The sequence below is a fragment of the Vigna unguiculata genome, chromosome 4, assembly GCF_037176805.1.
Source record: "Vigna unguiculata cultivar grain cowpea cultivar isolate G323 ecotype 2 chromosome 4, ASM3717680v1, whole genome shotgun sequence".
Classification (NCBI taxonomy): Eukaryota; Viridiplantae; Streptophyta; class Magnoliopsida; order Fabales; family Fabaceae; genus Vigna; species Vigna unguiculata.
Window position 1 is genome coordinate 48,908,520 of NC_140795.1, and position 25,850 is coordinate 48,934,369.

The 25,850-nt window shown below is 26.1% G+C and overlaps 3 protein-coding genes and 1 pseudogene across 3 annotated transcripts; 2 read left to right on the forward strand and 2 right to left on the reverse strand.

The window, feature by feature from the left end:
- Nucleotides 1-7,872: 7,872 nt before the first annotated feature.
- LOC146887365 (protein neprosin-like) lies at nt 7,873-9,894 on the forward strand. The gene is made up of 7 exons (XM_085671779.1): nt 7,873-8,024; nt 8,130-8,216; nt 8,318-8,506; nt 8,617-8,784; nt 8,878-8,931; nt 9,165-9,311; nt 9,493-9,894. Exons 1-7 carry the CDS (start codon nt 7,875-7,877, stop codon nt 9,856-9,858), a joined length of 1,161 nt encoding a protein of 386 aa, XP_085527905.1. The 5' UTR covers nt 7,873-7,874; the 3' UTR covers nt 9,859-9,894.
- Nucleotides 9,895-11,895: 2,001 nt separating this feature from the next.
- Nucleotides 11,896-13,610, reverse strand: LOC114181523 (alkane hydroxylase MAH1 pseudogene; annotated as a pseudogene).
- Nucleotides 13,611-20,511: 6,901 nt separating this feature from the next.
- Nucleotides 20,512-22,688, forward strand: LOC114181524 (protein neprosin-like). The gene is made up of 7 exons (XM_028067998.2): nt 20,512-20,688; nt 20,797-20,883; nt 21,001-21,195; nt 21,307-21,474; nt 21,558-21,611; nt 21,842-21,988; nt 22,272-22,688. The coding sequence occupies exons 4-7, from the start codon at nt 21,409-21,411 to the stop codon at nt 22,644-22,646; spliced, it is 642 nt and encodes a 213-aa protein (XP_027923799.2). The 5' UTR covers nt 20,512-20,688; nt 20,797-20,883; nt 21,001-21,195; nt 21,307-21,408; the 3' UTR covers nt 22,647-22,688.
- Nucleotides 22,689-24,086: 1,398 nt separating this feature from the next.
- Nucleotides 24,087-25,753, reverse strand: LOC114181686 (alkane hydroxylase MAH1-like). Its single transcript, XM_028068208.2, has one exon. It carries the CDS (start codon nt 25,733-25,735, stop codon nt 24,233-24,235), a length of 1,503 nt encoding a protein of 500 aa, XP_027924009.2. The 5' UTR covers nt 25,736-25,753; the 3' UTR covers nt 24,087-24,232.
- Between the last annotated feature and the right edge of the window lie 97 nt (nt 25,754-25,850).

Below are 25,850 nucleotides of genomic sequence, written 5' to 3' on the forward strand. Positions count from 1 at the left end.
CAAAGTAGATAAAGATGCACGTCGTAAGTTCGGCTTTTTTTATTTTGGGTACATTTCAACTTAAATATGTAAAAGTGGATTCGTTTAATTTCTTTTTATAAAATACAATTAAGTCGTGAAGATGAATAAATGAGATAATATATCTAACTAAAAACCAAACACCGACTTTGGGTTTAAGGAAAAAATTATATGGATTATAACGTTTTGATTACTAAATTTTTGATAATTTTTTTTTTATAAAATAAATTAATATTTTTTAAATAATTTTAGAATATTAAAAATAAAAAAATAAAAAATTACTTAAAATATATTACATAAAATTATAAGAAAAAAATATTATAATTTAATAGTTAAAAAATCATTTTCGAAAATAAAAAGGACCGTTCTAATTAATCACATGTCTGTTGGATCTTGCTACGTGTTCGTGTCAATAGCACGAAAGGTAACATTGAACAGTTGGCTTTAGTACGGAAAGACGTGACCCCAAAAATATACAAAAACACATACACACGAAACAAAAAACAAAATATATAAGTCATGATGTTTGATGTGAAGGTATTATTATATGGGCTACGTATCTTTTAACTTATTCAATTTTAAAGTAAATTCAAATTTATTTTTATTTAAAATTTTGATATATTTTGACTTTTAAATTTAAAAATAAAATTATATAATTTTTTTAATTTAATTACGTTGAATTTTTTTATATTTCAAATGTATTTGATGATAGTATAATTATTTTTATGATTTGACATATTTTTGCTTTAATGAAATGTGTTTGAAATGTATTTGATGATAGAAAATATTTTAGTTACTAATTCAGAAACCAATTATAATTTTTTGAACTATTTTAGTTGTCAATGATGTTTAATTTATAAATTGGTCACTATAGTGACTATTTGTTTTTTGTCACTAAAATTTGTCATTATTCAAATATTTTTTTACAATCTAATATAACTTCATAAATTAGATACTTCTTTGATAAATATCGATAAAATATCCTAAAATATTAGACACAGATATGTAACCCAAATTGAAGTATCGGTACATCGTAGCATAGAGTACTTATGTACTATCTCTTTATTCCTTTTTCTCATATAGTCATACCAAAACTTGTGTTTTTCTTTCTTCTGCATTCATGGAATACCATAAACTTTAATATACACTTTTGGACTTTAAACACACTACTAAAAAAACTCATATTTCATGTCAATTATTTTGAATTTTTTTGTAGGAAATATTTATAAATTTTGTTATAAAAAATTTGCAGGAAACTACGGACAACTTTTTTCAAAATATTTTGTATACTATAAGAAAAACTGGTATTACCAACGACAGAAATTCGTCCGCAACGACACAAATCCGTCGGTAAACTAGTATTATCGATGGACTACCGACGGTCAAAAATCCGTCAGAAAATGCATTGTCAGTAAATATTTATCGACGGATGTTTGAGATCTGTCGGTATTTACCGACGGACTGTTCCTTCGCAAAAATCGTCGGTTATTATGTATAAAACACTTTTCACAACAAATTTTGTAGGAAATAATTACGAATTTTATAATTTTGTAAAAAATAATTATCCACAAAGAAATTACCTGTTAATTAAGATTTTAAAAAAAAATAGTAGAAAAAAGTCTTTTTATTACAACTTTTTTTAACAAATTTACAAGAAAAATCTTATATAATATAAAAAATTTTAATAGTGTCATAATATGTGCACATACAAAATTTTATACCTATCCGATCCAAATTTTCATGGTGGTGCTCGTCTCAATGCAATTTGCTACTCATTAATATTTTTAGTCTTCTGAACTATTACGAAGTTACAACATAATATTAACTAATTATATAAAGTTTGTGTATTTTGTGAAAGAGTTAAGACATTTCAAATATCCTGTTATATTTTTTGTTTATTGCTGATAAAGAAAACTATCCGTCCAAAATATATTATTTATATCAAATCCAAAGCAGTTAGAATAACTATTAGAATCCGATTACGACATCACATGAAATAGTAATATCCTTGAATAAAAAAATTTGGAATATATGAGAAGATAAACAGAATCATGCTACGATACTTGTTGTTATACATTTCATCATGTTTGTTATTATCTTTCGACACTAACATATCCACAAAAACCTATAAATACCCCTATCATAGTGTGTAATCTAACTTAATCTTATTTTTTTACTCAAATATTCAAAAAATATATGTAGATTTTTCTCTTTTTCACTACTAAAAAAATTTATATTTTCTATCAATTTTATTTTGAATTTCTTTTAAAAAAATATTTATAAATTTTGTTATGAAAAAAAAATTGCAGAAAATTGCTACTAATTTTTTTGTAAAATATTTTGTATAAAATACTTTTTACAACAAATTTTGTAGAAAATACTTACGAATTTTATATTTTTGTAAGAAACAATTATCCATGAAAAATTTACCCGTCAATTAAAATTCTTAAAAAATTAATAGAAAAAAAAAGTTTTTGTAATTTTTTTAATAAATTTGCAAAAAAGTTCTTGTATAATATAAAAATTTTTAGTAAGGTTATGGGATATGAAGCTATGATACAGTAGAAACCTCCTTCGTTCTGCAATGTGACTTCTAAGGGATCTCATGACTGTCAGGTATAAAGACAATATCTGACATTCCCTTTGAAATCTTGATTCTGCTGTTTTTGGTGCTGCAAAATCTTTGTTCTAATAATTTTGACTACTGTGATGAACATTAATATTATTGGCAGTTGGAAGTTGACAAGGATGAGAAAGGCAATGTTTTTGCTCAAAGGATTGGACAAGATTGAAACATTGCAGCTTCTTGACAACAATGACATTCATACCAGATCTCTGTCAATTATTTTAATGTTATTTATTCATTCTATTCATTTTGACAACAGTATATATATATATATATATATATACATATATATATATATATATACATATATATACATATGTATATATATATATATATATGTATATATATATACATATGTATATATATATATATGTGTATATATATATGTATATATATATATATATATATATATATAAAATAAAATTATAATATCATTATCTACTAATATAATATAATATATATTTAAAAAATGTATACACAGATTTAAGTTATATATATATATATATATATATATATATATAATATTACTTTTGTTTTTTTCTTATTATTTACTTTTATTATTACTTTTTCATTTTACTTAGTAATAATATTTTTTAAAACTATTTGATTTATTTTTCAACCGTCACACTATATATTTACATATAATTAGGGTCGGCTCAAAGATCAAGCAAAGCACTCGCTTTAGACCTCGAGCAAAAGAAGGCCTCAAAAATATTTCTTTACAACTAATATTTCTCTATTAAATTAATTATAAAATTATGTTTAAGAAAAAAAGACTCAAAATTTTTTTAGTACTAATATAGCTCTATTAAATTAATTATAAAATTATGTTTAAGAAAAAAAACCTCAAAAAAGTATTTTATTATTAATATACCTCTATAAATTAATTATAAGTTTATGTTTCAGAATAAAATTAAAATTGAGTTAAGTTCTTATTATTGTTTGTTAATTTTTATTGGTATTAAAAATGATAATTAATGATTTAAAATATTTTTTTGGTAAATTATGATTTGTTTACGAAAAATAGAATTATTAGATACATTTATTCTCTTATAATTAATCTGTATTTTATTTTCTTCTATTATTTCTTATCTTTTTTTACTTTCTTCTCTTCTAATAGTCACTTTTTGAGGATTTTGGCAAATTACATTTCTTGAATCTCATATTGTCTGTATGTACCAATTTTTTCATCCTCATTACCGGTTATTATGCTTTTTGTTTCTATTTGTGTTGCTGTTATTTTTATTTAGTTTTGTATTTGTATTAGAATTAGAAATGTGTTTCTTTTGTCCAGTTTTATTTTTCGATACTTTTCGATTTACAGATTTCGAGAGTTTTAGTTTTTATTTTTTGCGTATATATCTTGTCCATTTATTATCAAGTTGAGAAGAACAATAATTTTTTTGAATTATTTTTATTAATGATTAATATTAAAATAAACTCTATGAAAAAGTTGAGACTTGACAAGGAGAAAGATACTTGAGACTTGACAAGGAGAAAGATACTTGAGACTTCAAGATACTACAAGTCTACTATCAAGTTTACTTTCTTTACAACCAAAACTAGGTTTTATTGTTTTAATTCATTCGTTTTATATATTTATCTTTAGTAGTATTTTATATATTATAATTTTTTTATTTCATATAAAAGTATATAGATATGCCAATTAGAATATTTGAACCAAACTATTCAAAAATCTAAAAGAATAGAAGAATTGATGCTTTAATTGTATCACAAAAAGGAGCTATGAATAAATTTATAAAAATAGATAAGAAAAATGAATTAGAAAAATGCATAAACCTTAAAAAATCTTTAACATGTGATCATTTGTTGGATATTGATAAATTTGATTTATTTTCAAAATTAAATATCTTAAGGGAAATTATAGGTTTGGAAAATGATAAACTGATTGAAATTCTTAATTATATAAAAATAATAGATTATTCTCTAAATGCATATATAGCTTATAGAGTAACATTAACAATTTCATTGCCAGTTGCTTTAGTTGAAAGAAGTTTCTTAAAACTAAAGATAATAAAAAATTATTTAACATCAACAATGTTTCAAGAAAGATTAAACGGATTACACATATTATCTATTGAAAAATAAATGTTAAATGAAAATAATTATTACAATCTAATAAATAATTTTGCATAAAAAAACTTGGAAAAAATTTAAAATAACATACCTTATTTTTTAAATTTACTTTAGACCTCCCAAACTCTTGAGCTGCCTCTATATATAGTACAAAACATTAGTAAAAGTACAATTTTCTAATTCTTACATTTAAAGTAAGGATAAAGTAGGGATGTCAACATGGCGGGTAGGGTACGGATACTAGCTCCCCCGTACCCTACCCGCTTGATAAATATCTATTTCATACTCGTACTCATATTCATGCAGGTATCTATTATGCGGGTAACCGCATATTTTTTAAAAATTCACGGATATCCGCGGGTATTTACAAAAAAAAATTAATATTTAACAACAAATTTTAACTATAAATTCAAATAAAAATACAATGCATAACATTTATAAATTTCAAACAAAGTGCAAATAACCCAGTTAAATAGTTTTGAAGAACAATCTACAAATAAATGGAGATTTTTTAAAACCAATTGATAAAAAATAACTCATTCAAAATCAATGTGTTAATGTTTTAATCATTTTTTAAATTTTTTTAATTTAAATTAAAGTATAGCAGATACGAGTATCAATGAGTATGGATACTACGATACTCGTATTCACCCCGTTAATATGCGGGTATAAAATTTCCCGTTACCTGCAGATATCCATTTTCTACCCATTGCAGGTTTTATCCACGGATACCTGCGGGTACGGATTTTTTTAACTTCCCTAGGATAAAGTAAATAATACAGTTTATTAAAAGTAAGGATGTTACACTTGGAACTTGAACAAGATGTTTCAAAATTGCAATAAACATTGCAAGTCAAGAAGGATCTCAAAGATGCACTAGTAATGCAAGATGAGAAGTGACAACTTGAAATGGATGAGGAGATCAATGTGATTGAGCGCAACAATACATCCAAATGGTTTGATCTTTCCAATGGAGGTCAGCCTATTGACAAAAATCAGCTAAGACCAAGTGAGCTATTGAAAGAAAAAGAACAAAGAACAAGTCGACCAAAGTGAGAAGTTGGTCATAAAGAAAGCGAAGAGCCCAACTATTCATGAAAGGAGCAAGTATAGTATGAGAGCAATTACTGCACGCGAGAAGCCGTGATGAAGAGTTTTCTTATATTTTTAAGATACTTTTTATTTTATCATACTTTTAATTATGCATTTGTTTTCATGTGCGCAATTTCATACAATGATGTATCAAATTTTTTCTAATACACACATTGACTTCTTTCTAATTTGTTGTTTATGTTTATCATTTTAAATATTATTTTGATGTTTTTAGCATAAATTTTTAATTTTCTAATTCATTATCGCAAGTGTAATTCTATGACTACAATTGTATACAAAAATTTCATTTACTATAATATAATAATTTAATGTCATTGTCATGAATATTTTTATTACCATCCAACAAATATCGAAGTTTAAAAGATGAAAGATCTATGCTAAATTTTAATTATTATTAGTTTAATTTTGTTTCTTGTGTGATTTTATTCAAGTGGCGTATTACAATTTTTATTATTGTATAAAAATAGATATTTTGTTACAATTTAAAGAATGAGAGCAAAGAGACGTTTAAAATATTTTTAAATTTGATTATATGTTTTCTTTTTGTAATATTTTAAAAATATTTTTTAATTTTATCAACTTTGTTTCATTAACTTTGCAAATTTAATAAATGTTTTGATCTCATTGAATTTTATTTGGTACTCTAATTAGAAATGTATACAATTATAATTTCTTTCTAACCATAAACACCTAAACCCAAATCCGATTGCATAGACTATGTTTTTATCTTTATAGTTTTTTCATAGTTTTTTTGAAAAAGACTAGATGACTTCAAACACTACTTTTATTATTATTTTTAGGTTCATGGTCTCGTTGTATTTCGATCACCACAACTTATCATTTTTAGGGCTGACCAAAATGAATTGAACTGCATTAAATTGTTAAAAACTACAGTAAACTAAAAATTGTTCACTTGAATTGAACTAAACTACAAATTAGTTCAGGCAAACTGAACTAGACTTTTTTTATTCTAAAAAATTGAACTGAATTGTATTGAACTAAACTACATTACAATATGAATTAAACTGAACTATTTTCCAAATTGCACCATTTTTTAATCAATGTACACTATCTTTTAGCTAAATTGCACTATTTTTGAACTGAACTTCACTATTTTTTAATTGAATTATACTATTTTTGAATCAAACTGTATTATTTTTGAACTGAATTGCACTAATTTTGAACCGAACAACACAATTTTTTAATTGAACTGTATTTTTGAACTAAACTGCACTAATTTTATTGTATATGATAGTTCTATGCAATAATAATCTAACTTTTATAATTTGAAAGTGCTTAGAAAATAATACTTTAAAGTGCTTAGAAAAATTATTCTACCCAACATGAGCATTTGTATTTCAGAAATCCTAACACCTTTGATGCACACTCTATACTGAATGCACACTTTGATGATGTTACAATAAAGATGAAAATGACTAACATCTCCCAAGCCATCCTCGCAAAGATAATAGTTTAATTATTTTTAGTTTAACATAGAGCAGTTAAGTGTAGTTAAGTTAATTTTGCCTGACCCCTAATATTTTAGATAAGTGAATTCCAATATGTTTTTCAATTTAATTATTTTGTTTGTTACCAACTTAACTAAAAAAAATTGATTTTTCAATTTAATTATTTTGTTATAAATAAAAATGTTTGTACTTTGATACTTATTAATTATATTTTTATCGATTCTTAATTATAATTATTGAAATTAATATTATTATAGGTTTGATTTAATTGGACTTTGATAATTAAATTGGAAATATATATTTTTTTTTAAAGAAAAAAAAAGTTGATATTCTAATAAGTTGTTATTATATGTTTGATTTAAATGTTGTGCATTAATTATCATATAATAAGTAACGTACAATAATTACTATACAATAAATATATGTGTGTTGTGTTGTGTGTGAGAGAGATTTATTATATGATATTTTAATTTTATATATATATATATATATATATATATATATATATATATATATTGTGAGAGAAATTGTATGGAATAGTATTTGAGAAAATGATGATCCATATATTATCTTTTGTAGTGTATTTGTTGAGTAGTCATGTTAGTCTTAAAGTTGACGGAATTCAAACTACACTAAAGGAAGATTTGGATTTGGAGAGACAACTTGAGCTTGTTAATAAACCTCCTACAAAGAGTATTCATGTATGTCTCAACTTTGTTATGTTTTATCATACACTATCTTTAGTTGATATCACACTACATGGTTTAATTATTTTATTTCTATGTGTTTTATTTTGGATTTGATAGATGGAGTTTGGAGACATTGTTGATTGCATTGACATTTACAAACAACCATCATTTGATCATCCTTTACTAAAGGACCATAAGTTGCAGGTATATAACCAAATCCTTTATTTAGGATTAATTTCCATCACTCTTTTATAATGTTTTCCATGCTTTGATATTTGTTTCTTTGTTTGTTTTTTTAATTTTAGAGAAAACCCAACTTACATAACATGATTAAAGGTCAAAAAAATTTAAGAACTAGATCCATGTTTGGATTGAGTAAGGATAAATGTCCAAAGGGGACTGTTCCTATACTCAGAACAACAAAAGATGACCTTATTCGAGACAAATCAATGTTAAACAATCATATATTGGTTCAAGACCTTCCTGGTGTTCATGTAAGATCTTTTATAAAAATTGTTTAAAATGTTGTACTTCACTTTTATAAATTGTATTCCATCTATTTTTTTCAATCTCACTATTTATTTGTATATATTGAATTTTTTAGCTTGCAGAAGTTTCTCCTAAACCACATTTTGGTCCTTATTATGGAGTCAAAGGAACAAATAGTGTTTATAATCCACGACTTGATGCAAAGTTTCAAATCTCTATGTCTCATTTATGGGTTCAAAATGGACCAATTAAATCAACTAACAAAATCTCCTTAGGATGGCATGTAAGTTGCAAAAATATTTAATTACATCAAAATGTGTGTGTGTGTGTGTGTGTGATGGAAAATATTCTAATTAATCCAATACACTACTATCAGGTGATTCCAACACTATATGGTGATTATGGAACCCATCTTTATTCCTCGTGGACGGTAAGGCATATCATTACATTTTCTTTATGATTACTTTGTTTGTAGAAATGAAAGATAGGATGCACTCCCTAACAAGTCTTTGGTACGAGTGAAGGATATTTTTTTTTTCTCTTTCAGATTTCATGTATAAGGATATAATTAAGTCATTGTGTGATCTTAAATAAGTTTTAATTAATTAATTTATCATATTAATATCATTATTGAAAATTTGATGTGGCGTTAAAACTTGACAGTCAGATAACTACAAGAAGACAGGATGCTACAATATTCGATGTGCAGGTTTTTTTCAAACTAGCAAAGACCATTATCTTGGTGTACGCATAACCAACACATCTTTTTATGGAGGACGAATTTTGGCGTCTTCCCTTTCTATTTCTCAGGTCATAATCATTTTATAAAATGTTCACTGTAGTAAAAAGATAGAGCTAAATTTCACTCGTATGGGATAATTATATATTTTAATTTAAGCAAATATAATGATAAAAATATTAATATTGTATGATAGACATGATAAAAACTAGGCATGATATACATATTTCATAAAAGTGTGTATGTTTTCAGGATCCAAAGACCAAAAATTGGTGGTTAGGTGTAGAAAATAATTTTATTGGATATTTTCCAGCAAAATTATTCTCGAACATGAGCTCAGCTGATCAAGTAGGGTGGGGTGGAAGAACAAGAACTCGTGTTAATACTCATAGTCCTCAAATGGGGTCTGGATATTTTCCTAATGATAATAATGCTACTCATGCTTGTTACTTCAAAGCAGTGTTGATTAAAGATTCATCAAGAAAAATTCATGAAATTCAACCAGATGAAACTCATTCCTTTATTGACAAACCCAATTGTTATGATGTTAGATCTCCAAAAAACTACTTTGATTACATGCTCCTGTTTGGAGGACCCGGTGGTAATTGTGGCAATTAATTTAGTTTCAATTAAACTTTATATGAAATAAACATAGCTATCATTAATGTATTACTTTGATAATATTTTCTTTGGTGCCGATAAATTTAACAATTATTTTTCATCTTTAATTTATTCCTAAGATAAGTCGGAAAACTTAATTAAAAGATTATACAAATTTTGTTGTTTAAATGTAGTTATTTTAATTCAATCAATTTTACATTTCATTAGTTTTTTTCAATTATATTTTCAGTTACACATTAATAATTTCAATACTTTGCAATCATAACAAATTTATAATTTTATTTTCCTTAAATTTTAACATTTATTTATTTTAATTCCATGGAGCAATGTGATCGAGTATTATATTGTATTATATATCAATACATTTGGTTAATGCTTCACTTATGGCATACATTTCCCTTGCATATGCTAACTGTTTTTGCATTAATTAATAGCAAACTTTAACATATCAAATGCATCCTGCGCAGTCCAAAGAAAACTTTTCTTCTTTAATAATTTAGGTGTTGAAATTGCTTCCACCTTGTTTTTGTCCATACTTGACCTTTTCCAATGATTTTATGCCCTAATAATATACTTCTATCAATCCAAAGGAAGATTTAGAAAGTCTAACAAATAGTTGATGCAACTTAAGCAGTTGTAAAACAAATTCCAGATTTCTTAAATGTGAAACCCAACAAAGGCTATAGAATGCTTAGATGGAGAACAATGATTTAGAATTATACTTAGATTGACATATTAGAATACTAAGATTGAGAAAAATAAAATATATTAAATTAATCTTAAACATGTTAACACAAATAAATTGAGTCACTTTACAAATTTTATAAAATTTGAATCTTAAATCTTTTTGTTTTCCCAATTGTCAACTTCTTCCAATTTTCATTTATATTTTCTTTCATTCACCAACCCACGAGTCGAGCTGACTTATCTCGACATTTGGCCTGAGTCAATCTATCTTAAACTTTGACTCAGGTCAAGTTTTCTCAACCTTCAGTTTAAAATGACCTGTCTCAATCTTAGGTTTAAACCGATCCATCTTGGTCATTAGCCTGACCAGACCGTCTCAACTTTTGACTGGGGCTGGGTCGTCTTTGTTCTTGATCTAGGCCAACTTCTCTCGACCTTCAATTCGGATGATCCGTTTCGACTTTCAACTTGGATCGGCCCGTCTCAACTTTCTGCTCGAGCTAATCATTCTAACATTTAAGTTTTAAAAAATATCGATGAAATAAATGGCTAAGTTATTAGAAAAAGAAACAAGTAAGTTGGACTGGGAGAAAATACTCACATTTAATGTATTCATATATTGGATTCGATGTAATATTAAGCAACTTTTTAAAAAGTAATTAATTTTAAAAATAAAAAACAATTAATTACTATTATAACAAATTTAGAGATTAAATTATAAGTTAAAAATTATTTATTTATTATAAATACAAAATTATAATTAGTCTGTGAATTATTATCTAAATTAATCTCCAAGATAACTATAAACATTTTAGTCACCAAACAATTAGTGTCCAAAATAACCTTTACATTAATTAATTATATAAAATTAGAAATTAATTTAGATACTAAAATTAAAACCTTAGTAGACGCACACTCTATAATCTACCCTCACTATATATTTTTAAAATAATAAACTACCTGGTGATCTTAAGCATCATGGACTTGGAAGGTGAAACCCTTCCATGTGTGAGCTCCCAAGTGGTTATCCCAAAGGTGGAGAAAGAACTGTCTCTATCTTCTTGGTTTTTCTCTTCTGTTCTTAGCGAGGGTGTAACCGACGCTTATAACAATAAAAAATTATTTGGCATAAGTTTAGAGTGGACTTGACAAACCCTTTCGTTAATATTTTAAATTTTATTTATTTCATTTGCTTAATGTTAGTTAGATACTTCTATTAATAAAATTCATTTTGGATTCATTAATTTTAGAGTGAAGATTAAATATTTAGTTTTGTAATATTAAATCAAACATAAAATTGTTAAACAAATGTTAAAATCAAATAAAATATTTTCCAATTAAATTTATTACAATTGTGATATTATTTTATTATAAAAACCTCAAGTATACCAATTACTCATTTCTTTTATCTTTTTATACAAGAACTGTTCATTTTGATTTTTATTTTTTTTATCATATGGACGTCCTTGTCCTTGTACATCTGACATAGAAGTTCCCACGTACATCAAATTAAGTTTCTCTTTTTGTTATCTTAACCTTAAAACCATCCTTCATGAGAAGAACAACGGAAAGACTTGGCGTAGGAACAGAACCTTCCACGACTTGCACATGATAATTCCGCAAAATTGCAGCTGCAACAATCTTCATTTGAAGAAAGGACAAGTCTTTACCTAAGCAAGTTCTTGGTCCTGCATTAAAAGCCACGAATTTGTAAGATGGCACATAAACAATACCTCCTTTCTGTGAAATCCATCTCTCTGGCTTCAACTCCATGCAATCTTTCCCCCATATTTCCTCAAATCTTCCCATTGCATACAGTGAAAACAATATCATTGTTCTGGGATTCACACAATGACCACTTGGAAGTACATCACCTTCAAGAGCTTGCTTCCGCTCGAAAGGTATAGGAGGAAAGAGCCTCAACGTTTCACATATAGCACCATGCAGATAAACCAGCTTTTTCACCTCCTCTGCACTCAAAACTGCATTTTCTTCATTACTTCCAAAGTTTTGATTAATCTCTTCAAGAATCTTCTCTTCCACCAAAGGGTTTGTAGCAACAAGCCAGAAGAACCAGGTGAGAGCTGAAGTTAAGGTATCTCTCCCAGCCACAAACAGATTGAACACAGCATCTCTTAGAAATATATCATCATGTTGTTCCTTATTACCTTCTCTCATCAAAGTCGTGAGCAAATCAGCACAATCTTCTCCTGTTTCTTCATTTTCATTGCACCTGCTTAGTGCCTCAAACTTAGATGCTATGAGTGCATGTATGAACTCATCAAACGACTTGCATGCTTCTGTCATCGTCTTCTCTCGACCCATTTGAAGCCATTTCTGCACCTTCCAAACACGCTTCGGCATCACATGTCTGTAGAAAATGGACTCTTCCACTTCGTTAAAAGCCTTCTCAATCGCAACTTCTGGAAAATCAAGGGAAAGACAACAAGGGTCGTATCCGAGAACCGTGGAACATATATTGTCGAAGGTGAAGCGGTTGAAGACATCTTGAAGATCCACCACACTCCCATGTTGTTGCACATGTTCCAACACGACAAGGAGACTATTCTGCACCTTCTTCCGAATGGTTTTCTCCAGAAAAAGCTCGAAGCTTTTGTGTTTGAACAAGGATTGGAAGAGATCCCTGTTGTATTTCCATGCTTCTCCATCAGCAGTGAAAATTCCATCTCCAAAAGCCTGAAAAATCTCACGAAACTCGGGTCCCTTGACGTAGTTTTTGAAGTTCTTGCTCAAGATATGGTGCACGTTGATGGGGTCGCTGGTGATCAAATAGTTCATGTTGGTAAACCATGGTCCGGTGAACTCGCCGGTGCCGCCGTGTGATTTCAGCACCTCGACTGAAAAATCATGGATGCGCCACAAATTGCAGAGTAAATCCGGTAGCATTCCGATGATGGGGTAGTCGGTGAAAAGAGGGTATCTGCAACATAGTCTCCGATGGAAGAAATATATGATGCAGAATAGTGCTGCTGCGTAGAAAAACATGGACATTGGACATTAATCAGCACAAACAAAAGCTATTTGGTTGTGTTGTGATCTTTGTGGCTTTGTTGTTACATCTTATATAGAATCAATTATGAATTAGGAATGGTAGATATTTGTTTTAATTATGTAGTTATTATTAAATATGATGAAGGTTGTTGGAAGTTAGTGAAAGGACTAAGGATTTGATTCTACAATGGATATAATCCACAATTTGTACTTATAGTTTTAAGTGTAGACGCAATGTTTGTTGACAAAGAAAGATAATGTTATAAAGATAATGTTTTTTAAGGGTAATGAACAGCTCAATAATTTAGGTTTTGGGGTAATATTAATCATAGCTCAATAATTTTTATATAAATCTCTTCATCTTCATATTTTTTTTTTATATATTCAAATTCATTTTCTTTATTCACACACATCTCTATCTCTTTCATTCATATGTACTCGTATCTTTTTTCATTTACATAGCTTTTATTCACTATAATTTTTCTGGTTTTATATTTTATTTTTTGAAGTACTTTTTATTTAAAATTAGTATTTATTTTTCTTTATTTACGTTAACTTTTTACCAACTGCAGTATATATTTTTCTTATAGGGTTCTCTCATTCAAAATTATAGTAGTCTAATTTAAATTGTTGATTTTGTACCAATTATTTTGTATATGTGGAACCGTATATATGGGAGAAAAAAGACTCACATTTAATGCTTTTAAGATATTGGGTTTGAGGTAATATTAACTTCATTGGTAAATAGATTTAATATTATTCTTCTTCTAATGTTTACATTTTTGTATTCCAGGATCAACTCTTAAAATAGAGAGACAATGGTCTAGGGCCTATGATTAGAAAAATATCCTAAAAAATCCAAAGAATATAGTAAATTTATATTTATTTCTATAAATAAGCATTTCAGATATTGTCCAAAATTAAAATATGATTCATAATTAAGAGAATATTACATTCATAAATTCATGTTTAATGAATTGTGACTAATTAAGGCGTAATTAACATGTAATGGATATTATAGATTTGAAGTTAATGATCGTATATTTAACCAGACAAGTTTAATTAGTTAGATAAAATATGTTCTAGTCAAGGTTATTGATAATGTTATTCGCTTATTATTATTATTATTATTACAGCATATAAATATAAATAGATTAAAATCTCATCATGAAAATTATTTTATAAATTGAGTTAAATATAAAACTGTTAATAATATTATTCTTATTTTCATTCATAATGCTGAATACATTATTCCAAAAGAGAACATTCAACTACCTTTCTCATTGACATAAATGGAATTATTTACTTATTATGTGTGTGTGTGTATATACATTATTAGTTGAAGATGATGATGAGATAACAATTTTAAATACAATAATAGATGACATTATTTTAGATAATAAATATAAGATAGCAAAAGATATAAAATAAAACAATAAGCATCTCTGCTCAATTTTTTTTCTTTTCATATTTCCTTTTTCTGATAAAGTGGACATATTGATTGACATAGGACAATGATATTTTGACTACTAAATTTTGATAATTTTTTTTTATAACATGATGTGTCATTTTTTAAGTGATTTTGAAATATTAAAAATGAGAAAAATAAAAAATGAAAACCACTTAAAAGATGACACATAAGGTTGTAAGAGAAAGTTGCCAAAATTTAGTAGTCAAAAGATAATTTTCCATTGACATAAGATTCATTATACTGTAATGTTATTGTATATCAGTCATAGAAATTCCATGTACGTCAAATTAAATTCCTCTAAATCTTAACCTTTTTAATAATTAATTTTAGTAACAAAAAATTATTAGTTATTATAGTGATCATTTTAGATACCAAATTACAAAATAAAAAATTATTAATTACTAAAATGTTGCTATTATAAATAAAATTTTGTAATTGATCTCTAGATTAACTTTTAAAATTTAGCTAACAAGATTTTAGTTATCAAAGAAAATTTATCACTAAACATTAGCTATCAAAGGTTTTTTTACTAAAAAATTTGGTTTCTAAATTAATCTCTGATTAATTAGTAACTAATTTAGCGATCAATTATAATTTGTTATCCATAATAATAACTATTTTAATAATTAATAGCTTTTTATTTATTCTATTTTATAATTTAGTTTTATTTATTCTATTTTACAAAATCAGTATCTAAATTATAAAAACTAACAAATCTTTGATATATATATATATATATATATATATATATATATATATATATATATATATATATATATATATATATATATATTATCGGTTAATGGAGCATTTTCCTTTCTTGCAGTTAATAGATAAAGACAAATTTAAAACAATATAAAAATTTAAAAGACAAAACAAAAACTTAAAAGAATATAAAAACAAAAAAGCAAAAACATTATAAAAACAAAAAATAGTAAATATAAATATTAATTAAATAATAAAGACAAACTTACAATATAAAAACTTAAAAAGAAAGAAAGGGAGGAAGAATTCAAAATATATAAAAATTTAAAAATTTAAAATTTAACATTTTTTCACATAGTTTATTAAGAATCTAGAAATTCTATTATTATTATTATTATTAACAGAAATACGTTGGAACAAAATTGTTAGGATCACAACAAATATTTTTAAAATGATTTTTTAAATAGTTTTTTCTTAAAAGAGTTAAACAATCAATTTGCATTTGAAATGAAAATATACAGGAGTGAGGTTATTACTTGAGAAAAAAAACTCCTTTATGCTTTTTTTTTTTTAGAGAAAATAAACATTTAAAAGAATTGTATATTTTTTGTATATTTAATTGAAAGTAACATCTCAAATTAGCACAACAAGTACTAACATCTTTCTCAGAATCTAAAATTGAAAGTAATCGTTGACTCTGAATCTAAAACATTGTTTTTAGGTTTAATTATGTCTTTGGTCTCCATTTTAGAGTCAAAATCTTAAAATGATATCCAAATTTTTAAAAGTATCAAATTGGTCCTTTTTTTGTTAAAACGTTTCAAGTTTGTCCTTTCTGTTAAGTTTGACACGTGACACCTTATTTAACGCCGTCTAGCCAGACTTAACAAAAAAGACAAATTTGAGACATTTTAACAAACAAGGGGGCCAATATAAAACTTTTAAAATTTGGATATCATTTTGAAATTTTGACTCCAAAATGAGATCAAAACATAATTAAACCTTAATTTTATTATTATTTTTAGGTTCATGGTACCGTTACGATGACCGCAACATATAACTTATATATGTAAATTCAAATATATTGTCAGTTTATTTATTTTGTTTGTTATCAACTTTTAAATAAATAAAAACGTTTTTATTTTTAATACTTATTAACTATATTTTGATCAATTCTTAATTATAATTTTTAAAATTCATATTATTATACATTTGACTTAATTTGACTTGGATATTTAAGTTCAAACATATTTTTAGTTTAATTTTTTTTTGGTTACAAACTTTTAAATAAATCGAAAAACTTCATTTTCCAATAGTTGTTAATGACATTGCAAATTTAATATTATATATATATATATATATAAATAAATAAATATATATATATATATATGACTTAATCTGATTTAAATGTTATTCATTAATTATTATGTAATAAGTAGCGTATAATAATTATCATACAATAAATAAACTCTTTAAATGTTATAAAAGAAAATTAAAATCATAAATGAGAAGAAACCAAATGAGCATTTTTATGACATTCACGACTATATACTTAGGAGGTTTTACATGATCTCATATAAAAACCCTTGATATTTTAAGTAATTTATATATATATATATATATATATATATATATATATATATATATATATATGTATGTATGTATAATTGTGTTGAGTAATAATTGCGAAAAAAATAATGTATATATTATTTTTTTACACATATTAATCCTAAAATTAATGGAATTCAAATTATACTAAAGGAAGATTTAGAGTGGAAGAATATTCACGCATGTCTCGTGTCTCAAACTTTCTTATGTTTTATCAAATCAGGATCGGCTTAATATGCTTCCTTACAGTTGTTAGTGACATCTCAAACATTTCAAAATTAATATTATTATATGTTTGATTTAAATGTTACGCATTAATTATTATATAATAAGTAACTTCCAATAATTACTATACAATAAATATACTCTTTAAATGTTATAAAAGAATTTAAACCCATAAATGACAAGACACCAAATAGACATTAAAGAAAATTAAAATCATAAATGAGAAGAAACAAAATGACCATTATATTTTTTTTATGACATGACGATTATATACTTCGGAAGTTTTACATTATTTTTCATATTAGAAACATTTGATATTTTAATATATATATATATATATATATATATATATGGTTAAGTATGTTTTTAGTCTCTGAATTTATGACCCAAAATTGGAATTTGTTCATGTTAGAAACTTCGATATATTTTATTTTCTAAACTTTGAAAATAAATGAATATCGTCATTTTAATTCAATTATGTTAACTTTTGTTGAGGTATCGAACGCATCTTTCAGTAGATATTAAACCGGAAATGTGTCAATCGGTATAAATAACTCCAATAGTAACATGAAACATTCGACATGTGTCAAAAAAGTTAACATAGTTGAGTTAAAAGGACTATATTCATTCGTTTTTAAAGTTTAGAAATAAAAATGTATCGAAATTTCGGACAAGAACGAATTCTATTTTTGAATCAAAGTTTATAACTAAAATCATACTATATGTATGTATGTGTGTAAGATTGTGTTGAGTAGTAGTTGCGAGAAAAAAAATAAAATCCATATATTGTTCTTGTAGTGTAGTTGTTCAATAGTCACGGTAGTTTTAAAGTTGACGAAATTCAAACTATATTAAAGGAAGATTTCGACTTGGAGAGAAAATTTGAGCTGATTAACAAGCCTATGTGAACAATATTCATACGTATGTCTCAACTTTCTTATGTTTCATCGTATCAAATTTTTATTTTATTACTAATATTTCTCTATTAAATTAATTATAAAATTACGTGTAAGAAAAAAAAGACCTCAAAATTTTTTGTACTAATATGTCTCTATTAAATTAATTATAAAATTATATTTAAAAAAAAGACTCAAATAATTTATTAGTAATATAGTTCTATTATAATAATTATAAGTTTATGTTTGAGAATAAAATTTAATTAAATTATTATTAATGTATTAATTTTTATTGATATTAAAAATGATAATTAATGAGTTCAAAACTTTATTTAGTAAATTATAATTTTGTTAATGAAAAAAAATAGTTATCTTTATTATCTTATAATTGACTTGGATTTTATTTTCCTCTTTTATCTTTTTATTTCTATGACTTATCTTGACTCTCCTTACTTTCTTCTTTCTTAAGAGTCTTTTTTTTAAGGTTTTAACATATTACATTCCTTGAATCTCATATTGCTCATGTATATCAATTTTTTCATCCTCATTTATGGTTAGTATGCTTTTTCTTTCTATTTCTTTTGTTCTTGTTTTTATTTTATTTTTTATTTGTATTAGAATTAGAAATGCATTTCTTTTGTCCCATTTTATTTTTTTGGTTTAGATTTACGAATTTTGGGAGTTTTTTTTTTTTGCATATATCTTGATGAGAAATTTTATAAAAATATATAAGAAAAATGAATTAGAAAATGCAAATAGGTGATCTTTGACTCTTTGAATGAACAAGATAATAACAATATAGATATAGGTGAAAGAAAAAAATATAGAGAGAAGTAATTAGTGATGAGGATAATTCCGAATCTCAAACTCATGGTAATGAGAAGGAGATTGAGAAACTAGATAATGATTGTACTCTTGACAAAAATATATATGAAAATAATTTTTGTTTTTTTATTTAGTGTTAAAAAATTAAAGTCACTAGATTGTATATTTTTGAAAGAAAAATGACTAAACCTTGAAAAAACTTTAAAATATGATAATTTGTTGGATATTGATGGATTTTATTTATTTTCAGAATTAAATATCTTAAGATAAGTTATAGGTTTCAAAAATGATAAACCAATTGACATTCTTAATTATATAAAAATAATAAATTATTCTCCAATTGCATATATAACTTATAAAATAATGTTAACAATTTCAGTTTCAGTCGAAAAAAGTTTCTCAAAACTAAAGATAATAAAAATTTATTTAACATCAACAATATCTCTAAAAAGATTAAATGAATTATTATCTCCTGAAAAAGAAATGTTAAATAAAATTAATTATGACAATTTAATAAATAATGTTGATTAAAAAAACTTAAAAAATAAATTTTAAATAATAGGTATCATTTTTTAAATTTGTTTTAGGTCTTTCAAACTCTTGAGACGTCCTTGCATCATATCATATATATCATATGCTTCCTTTAGTTGTTAATGACATTTCCAACATTTCAAAATTAATATTGTTATATGTTAATTTAATAAATAATTGTGCATAAACAAAATTCAAAAAATAAATTTTAAATAATATGTGTCATTTTTTAAGTTTGTCTTAAGCCTTTGAAGCTCTCTTGAGCCATATTTGCATCATATCATATTAATATTATTATATGTTTGATTGACATTTTCAACATTTCAAAATTAATATTATTATATGTTTGATTTAGTTTGATTTAAATGTTATGCATTAATTATTGTATAAAAAGTAACTTATAATAATTACTATACAATAAATTTATTCTTTAAAAGTTGTTAAAAAAAATTAAAATCATAAATGAGAAGAAACCGAATGAGTATTATATTTTTTTAACATTGAGAACTATATACGTTAGAAGTTTTACATTATTTTTTATATCAGAAACAATTGATATTTTAATTAATTTATTATATATATATATATATATATATATATATATATATATATATATATATATATATATATATATATATATATATATATATATATATGTGTGTGTGTGTGTGTGTGTATATGTGTGTGTGAGATTGTGTTGAATATTAGTTGCAAAAAGAAATGATCCATACATTGTTTTTTCTATTGTATTTGTTGTGTAGTCATGTTAGTTTTAAAGTTGACGGAATTCAAACTATACTAAAGGAAGATTTGGACTTCGAGAGACAATTTGATCTCATTAATAAACCTTTTACGAAGAGTATTTATGTATGTCTCAACTTTGTTATGTTTCATCATATGCTTCCTTTAGTTGATATCACACTACATGATTTAATAATAATTTTATTTCTATGTGTTTAATTTTGGATTTGATAGACGAAGGTTGGAGACATTATTGATTGCATTGACATTTACAAACAACCATCATTTGACCATCCTTTGTTAAAGGGTCATAAGTTGCAGGTATATAACCAAAAACCTTTAATTACATTGAAATTTGACTTTTATTTTCTTTTCAATATTTATGACTAATTTTCAACCCTTCTTTCTCAATGTTTTCCATGCTTTGATATTTGTCAGAGAAAACCTAGCTTTCATAATGTGATTGGAGAGTCAAGTCACAAAAATTTAAGAACTAAATCCATATTTGGATTGAGTAAGGATGAATGTCCGACGGGGACTGTTCCTATACTCAAAACAACAAAAGATGACCTTATTCGTGAAAAATCAATGTTAAACAATCATATGTTGGTTCAAGACGTTCCTGGTGTTCATGTAAGATTATTTATAAAAATAGTTTACAATGTTGGTACTTCGTTTTTATAAATTGTATTCCATCTAATTGTTTTAATCTGACTATTTATTTGTATATATTGAATTTTTTAGCTTGCAGAAGTTTTCCTTAAACCACATTTTGGTCCTTATTATGGAGTCAATGGAATAAATAGTCTTTATAATCCATGACTTGATGCAAAGTTTCAAATCTCTATGTCTCATTTGTGGGTTCAAAATGGATTGATAGAATCAACTAACAAAATCTCATTAGGATGGCATGTAAGTTGTAATTTTCACATTAAACCTTTGTGTGTGTGTGTGTGATAAAAAAAAATCTAATTAATTCAATGCACTTCTATCAGGTGATTCCAGAACTATATGGTGACTATGCATCTCACTTTTATTCCTCATGGACGGTAAGGACATATCAGTACATTCAGTTTATGATCACTTTGTTTGTAGAAATGAAAGATATGATGTGCTCCCCTGGTAATTTGGTACTAGTGATGGATTTTTTTTTTTCTCTTTTAGATTTCATGTATAACAATATAACTAAGCCATTATGAGTCCTAAATGATTTTTAATTAATTTATTTATCATATTAATATCATTATGCAAAATTTAATGTGGTATTAAATATTTACAGTCAGATAACTACAAGAAGACAGGATGCTACAATATTCGGTGTGCAGGTTTTGTTCAAACTAGTAAAGAAATTTATCTTGGTTTACGCATAACCAATGTATCTGTCTATGGAGGACCAATTTATGCATCTCCCTTTTCTATTTCTCAGGTCATAATCATTTTGTATAGTTTTCACTATAGTCAAAAAATATAGCTAGATTTCACTTGTATAGAATTGATATATATTTTAGTTTTCTGAATACACCTTTTAAGTGAATATAATGATAAAACAAATTAATATTGTATGGTAGACATAGTTAACACTACGCATGATATATATATATATATATATATATATATATATATATATATATATATATATATATATATATATATATATATATATATATATATATATATATATATTAATAAAAGTGTTTCTATGTTTTCAGGATCCAAAGACCAAAAATTGGTGGTTAAGTATAGAAAATAAATTTATTGGATATTTTCCAATAAAATTGTTCTCAAACATGAGCTCAGCTGATGAAGTAGGGTGGGGTGGAAGAACAAGAACTCGTCTTGGTACTCATAGTCCTCAAATGGGATCTGGACATCTTCCTAATGATAACATTGCTACTCATGCTTGTTACTTTAGACAAGTGACGATTCAAGATTCATCAAGAAGAACTCGTGGAGCTAAAGCATATGAAACTTATTCATTCAGTGACAACCCCAATTGTTATGATGTTAAATACTATGCAGATGCAGTACATTACTTTGGCTTAGCACTTTTCTTTGGAGGACCTGGTGGTAACTGTGGCAATTAATTTATTTTCAATTAAACTTTATATGAAGTAAAGAAAAACTTTCATGAATGTTTTACTTTGATAATTATTTTTTGACGCTAGTAGATTTAATAATGTTGTTATTTTTCATCTTTAATTTACTTTAAAGATAAGTCAGAAAACTTTTGTTTATAGTCAAATAATTATCACTACAAGAAAATTTGTAAATTACAATCAATTTTAGAGATAAAAAATAATTGTTCATTATAATAATTAATTTAGATAAATAAAAAAAAATCATGTTGTCACAAAATCATGTTGTAACAAAATGAAGATGTAATTAGTACGGTATATTTATTCATTTTATTCATAACTAGTCTTTATTAATGAACTTCAATGATCATTCTCTTGGAGTTTTGTCTTCCAATTATGCATTATTTTTATCTTCTTTTTTTCGTTTTCATTTTTTTTATTCGTTCAATCCACTTTAAAATAGGATCGACGTTAATTAGTACGTCAAGGCTATTAAACTAAATTTCATTTCTAAGTATAGATAAAAAAAATAGAAACATAAAGAATAAAATAGAGAAAATAACGAATAAAATAAATAGTACAATATTTATAATGGTAATAATAATAAGGGCTTGTTTTTCTTAATTGATGCAAGCATTTTCTCAATTGATGTTTTTATCTATTCTGTCATGTTTTTTTGTCATTATCAAATCAAATTTTAGAAAATAAATATGATAAAACAAATTATTTCTTAGTGTTACGGCTATACATGAGTATTTTCATTTTACATTTAAATACTGATACTTTTTTAATATTTAGTCTTAATGAAATAATAAAGAAAATGAATGATTTATATGCTACGCCTCGTTTATCCTTTATTTTAATTTGAGACAAGTTAAATGGTTTCAAATTTGTCTTTGTCTATTCTTCATTTGTTTTCTTATTACTCTTTAATTGTTTCTTTACACAAAAGTAGGTGCTTAAATTGTTTATTTATTTATTTTGAAAAATTTTATTGAATTGGTTTATTACATGACCAAAAAAAATAGATATGAAACTTTATTAAATATGTAATTTTAATTTAGATGCGACACTTTGATCTTAAAGAAGCCCAAAAAGACTAGATATTACAAAAAAGAGTTTAGTAAATCATTATAGATTAATAAAAACAATTTAGTGCTTATTTTTATGAGTGATAATTGAATTATGGTCATACTTTATTTTAAATATTTTTCCTTTTTAATTAAAAAAAAACATATAACTTTTGTTCAGTTTTTATTTATAATTTTAAATATTTAGTATGGGGGATGAAAATGAGAAAACAAAGGTTACACAAAATCTACTTTATTATTGGTTAATTTCGTTCCTATCTCTCCTATAATTTACTAAAATTGTAATTTTGAAACATGATGCTAAAATAATACTTATTAAAAGGTAAGGTAGACACATAACCATTATATTGTAAAGTCATTGAAAAAGCAAACGATTATTTCCTTTTCTTATTCTCTGAAACGAAATGCTCTAATGATACAGACACAACACATTACAGAACAACATCACACAACAGACAAGACACACTTTTTACTAAGTTTGATGTCCAAATTTCGCAAGTCAAACTAAAACTTTCTTTTCCTTATATTTACCTTCAAACCATCCTTCATGAGAAGAACAATCGAGAGGCTAGGAGTTGCAACATAACCCTCCACCACTTCAACATGGTAACGCCGCAAAATAGCTGCTGCCACCATCTTCAACTGGATAAAGGACAAGTCTTTCCCCAAGCAAGACCTTGGTCCTGCATTGAAAGCAATGAATTTGTAAGATGGTACATAAACATTACCTCCTTTCTCTGAGATCCATCTCTCTGGCTTCAACTCCATGCAATCTTTTCCCCATATTTCTTCAACTCTTCCCATTGCATACAAAAATAGTAATATCTTTGTTCTGGGATTCACACAATGACCACTTGGAAGTACATCAGCTTTAAGTGCTTGTTTGCGTTCGAAGGGTATAGGTGGAAACAGCCTCAATGTTTCACATATAGCACCATGCAGATAAACCAGCTTTTTCACCTCCTCTGCACTCAAAACTGCATTTTCTTCATTACTTCCAAAGTTTTGATTAATCTCTTCAAGAATCTTCTCTTCCACCAAAGGGTTTGTAGCAACAAGCCAGAAGAACCAGGTGAGAGCTGAAGTTAAGGTATCTCTCCCAGCCACAAACAGATTGAACACAGCATCTCTTAGAAATATATCTTCATGTTGTTCCTTACCTTCTCTCATCAAACTTGTTAACAAGTCAACATAAGTTTCTTCATTTTCATTTTCCTCGTACCTTCTTAGATCTTCTCTCTTGGACGCTATGCATGAATATATGAACTCATCAAGCGTTTTACATGCTTCTGTCATCTTCCTCTCATGCCCTATTTGAAGCCATTGCTGCATCTTCCAAACAAACCTTGGCACTATGTGTCTGTAGAATATGCACTCTTCCGCTTGGTTAAAAGCCTTCTCGATTGCAACTTCTGGGAAATCAATGGAAAGGCATTCAGGGTCACGACCAAGAACCGTAGAACATATGTTATCAAAAGTGAAGCGATTGAAGACATCTTGAAGATCCACCACCACCCTCCCTTGCGCGTGATGATTCAATAAAGGAAGCAAGCTATTCTTCACCTTCTTCTGAATGGTTTTCTCCAGAAACACCTCGAAGCTTTTATGCTTGAACAAGGAATGGAAGAGATCTCTGTCATATTTCCAAGCTTCTGCATCAGCAGTGAAAATGCCATCTCCGAAAGCTTGAAAAATCTCACGAAACTCGGGTCCCTTGACGTAGTTGTGAAAATTTCTGCTCAACATGTGATGCACATTGAAGGGATCGCAGGTGAGCATGTAGTTCATACTGGTGAACCATGGCCCAGTGAACTCACCAGTGCCACCGTGTTGCTTCAAAACCTGAGTTGAATAATCATGGGCACGCCACAAATTGCAAAGAACTTGTGGTAGCATCCCAACAAAAGGGTATTCAGTGAAGATGGGGTGCGTGCAACATCTTCTGAGATAAATGCAGAAGAGTGCTGCAATTGTTGCTGCTGCATAACCGACCAATAAGAATGCCATGTTGTAAATATGAACAAAAACGTTTTGGTTATGTCATGTTATATAGAAGATTCAGTTTATGATTAGATTAGTTTATGTTACCATAATGTTTTTTATATATTATCATGTTTGTCCC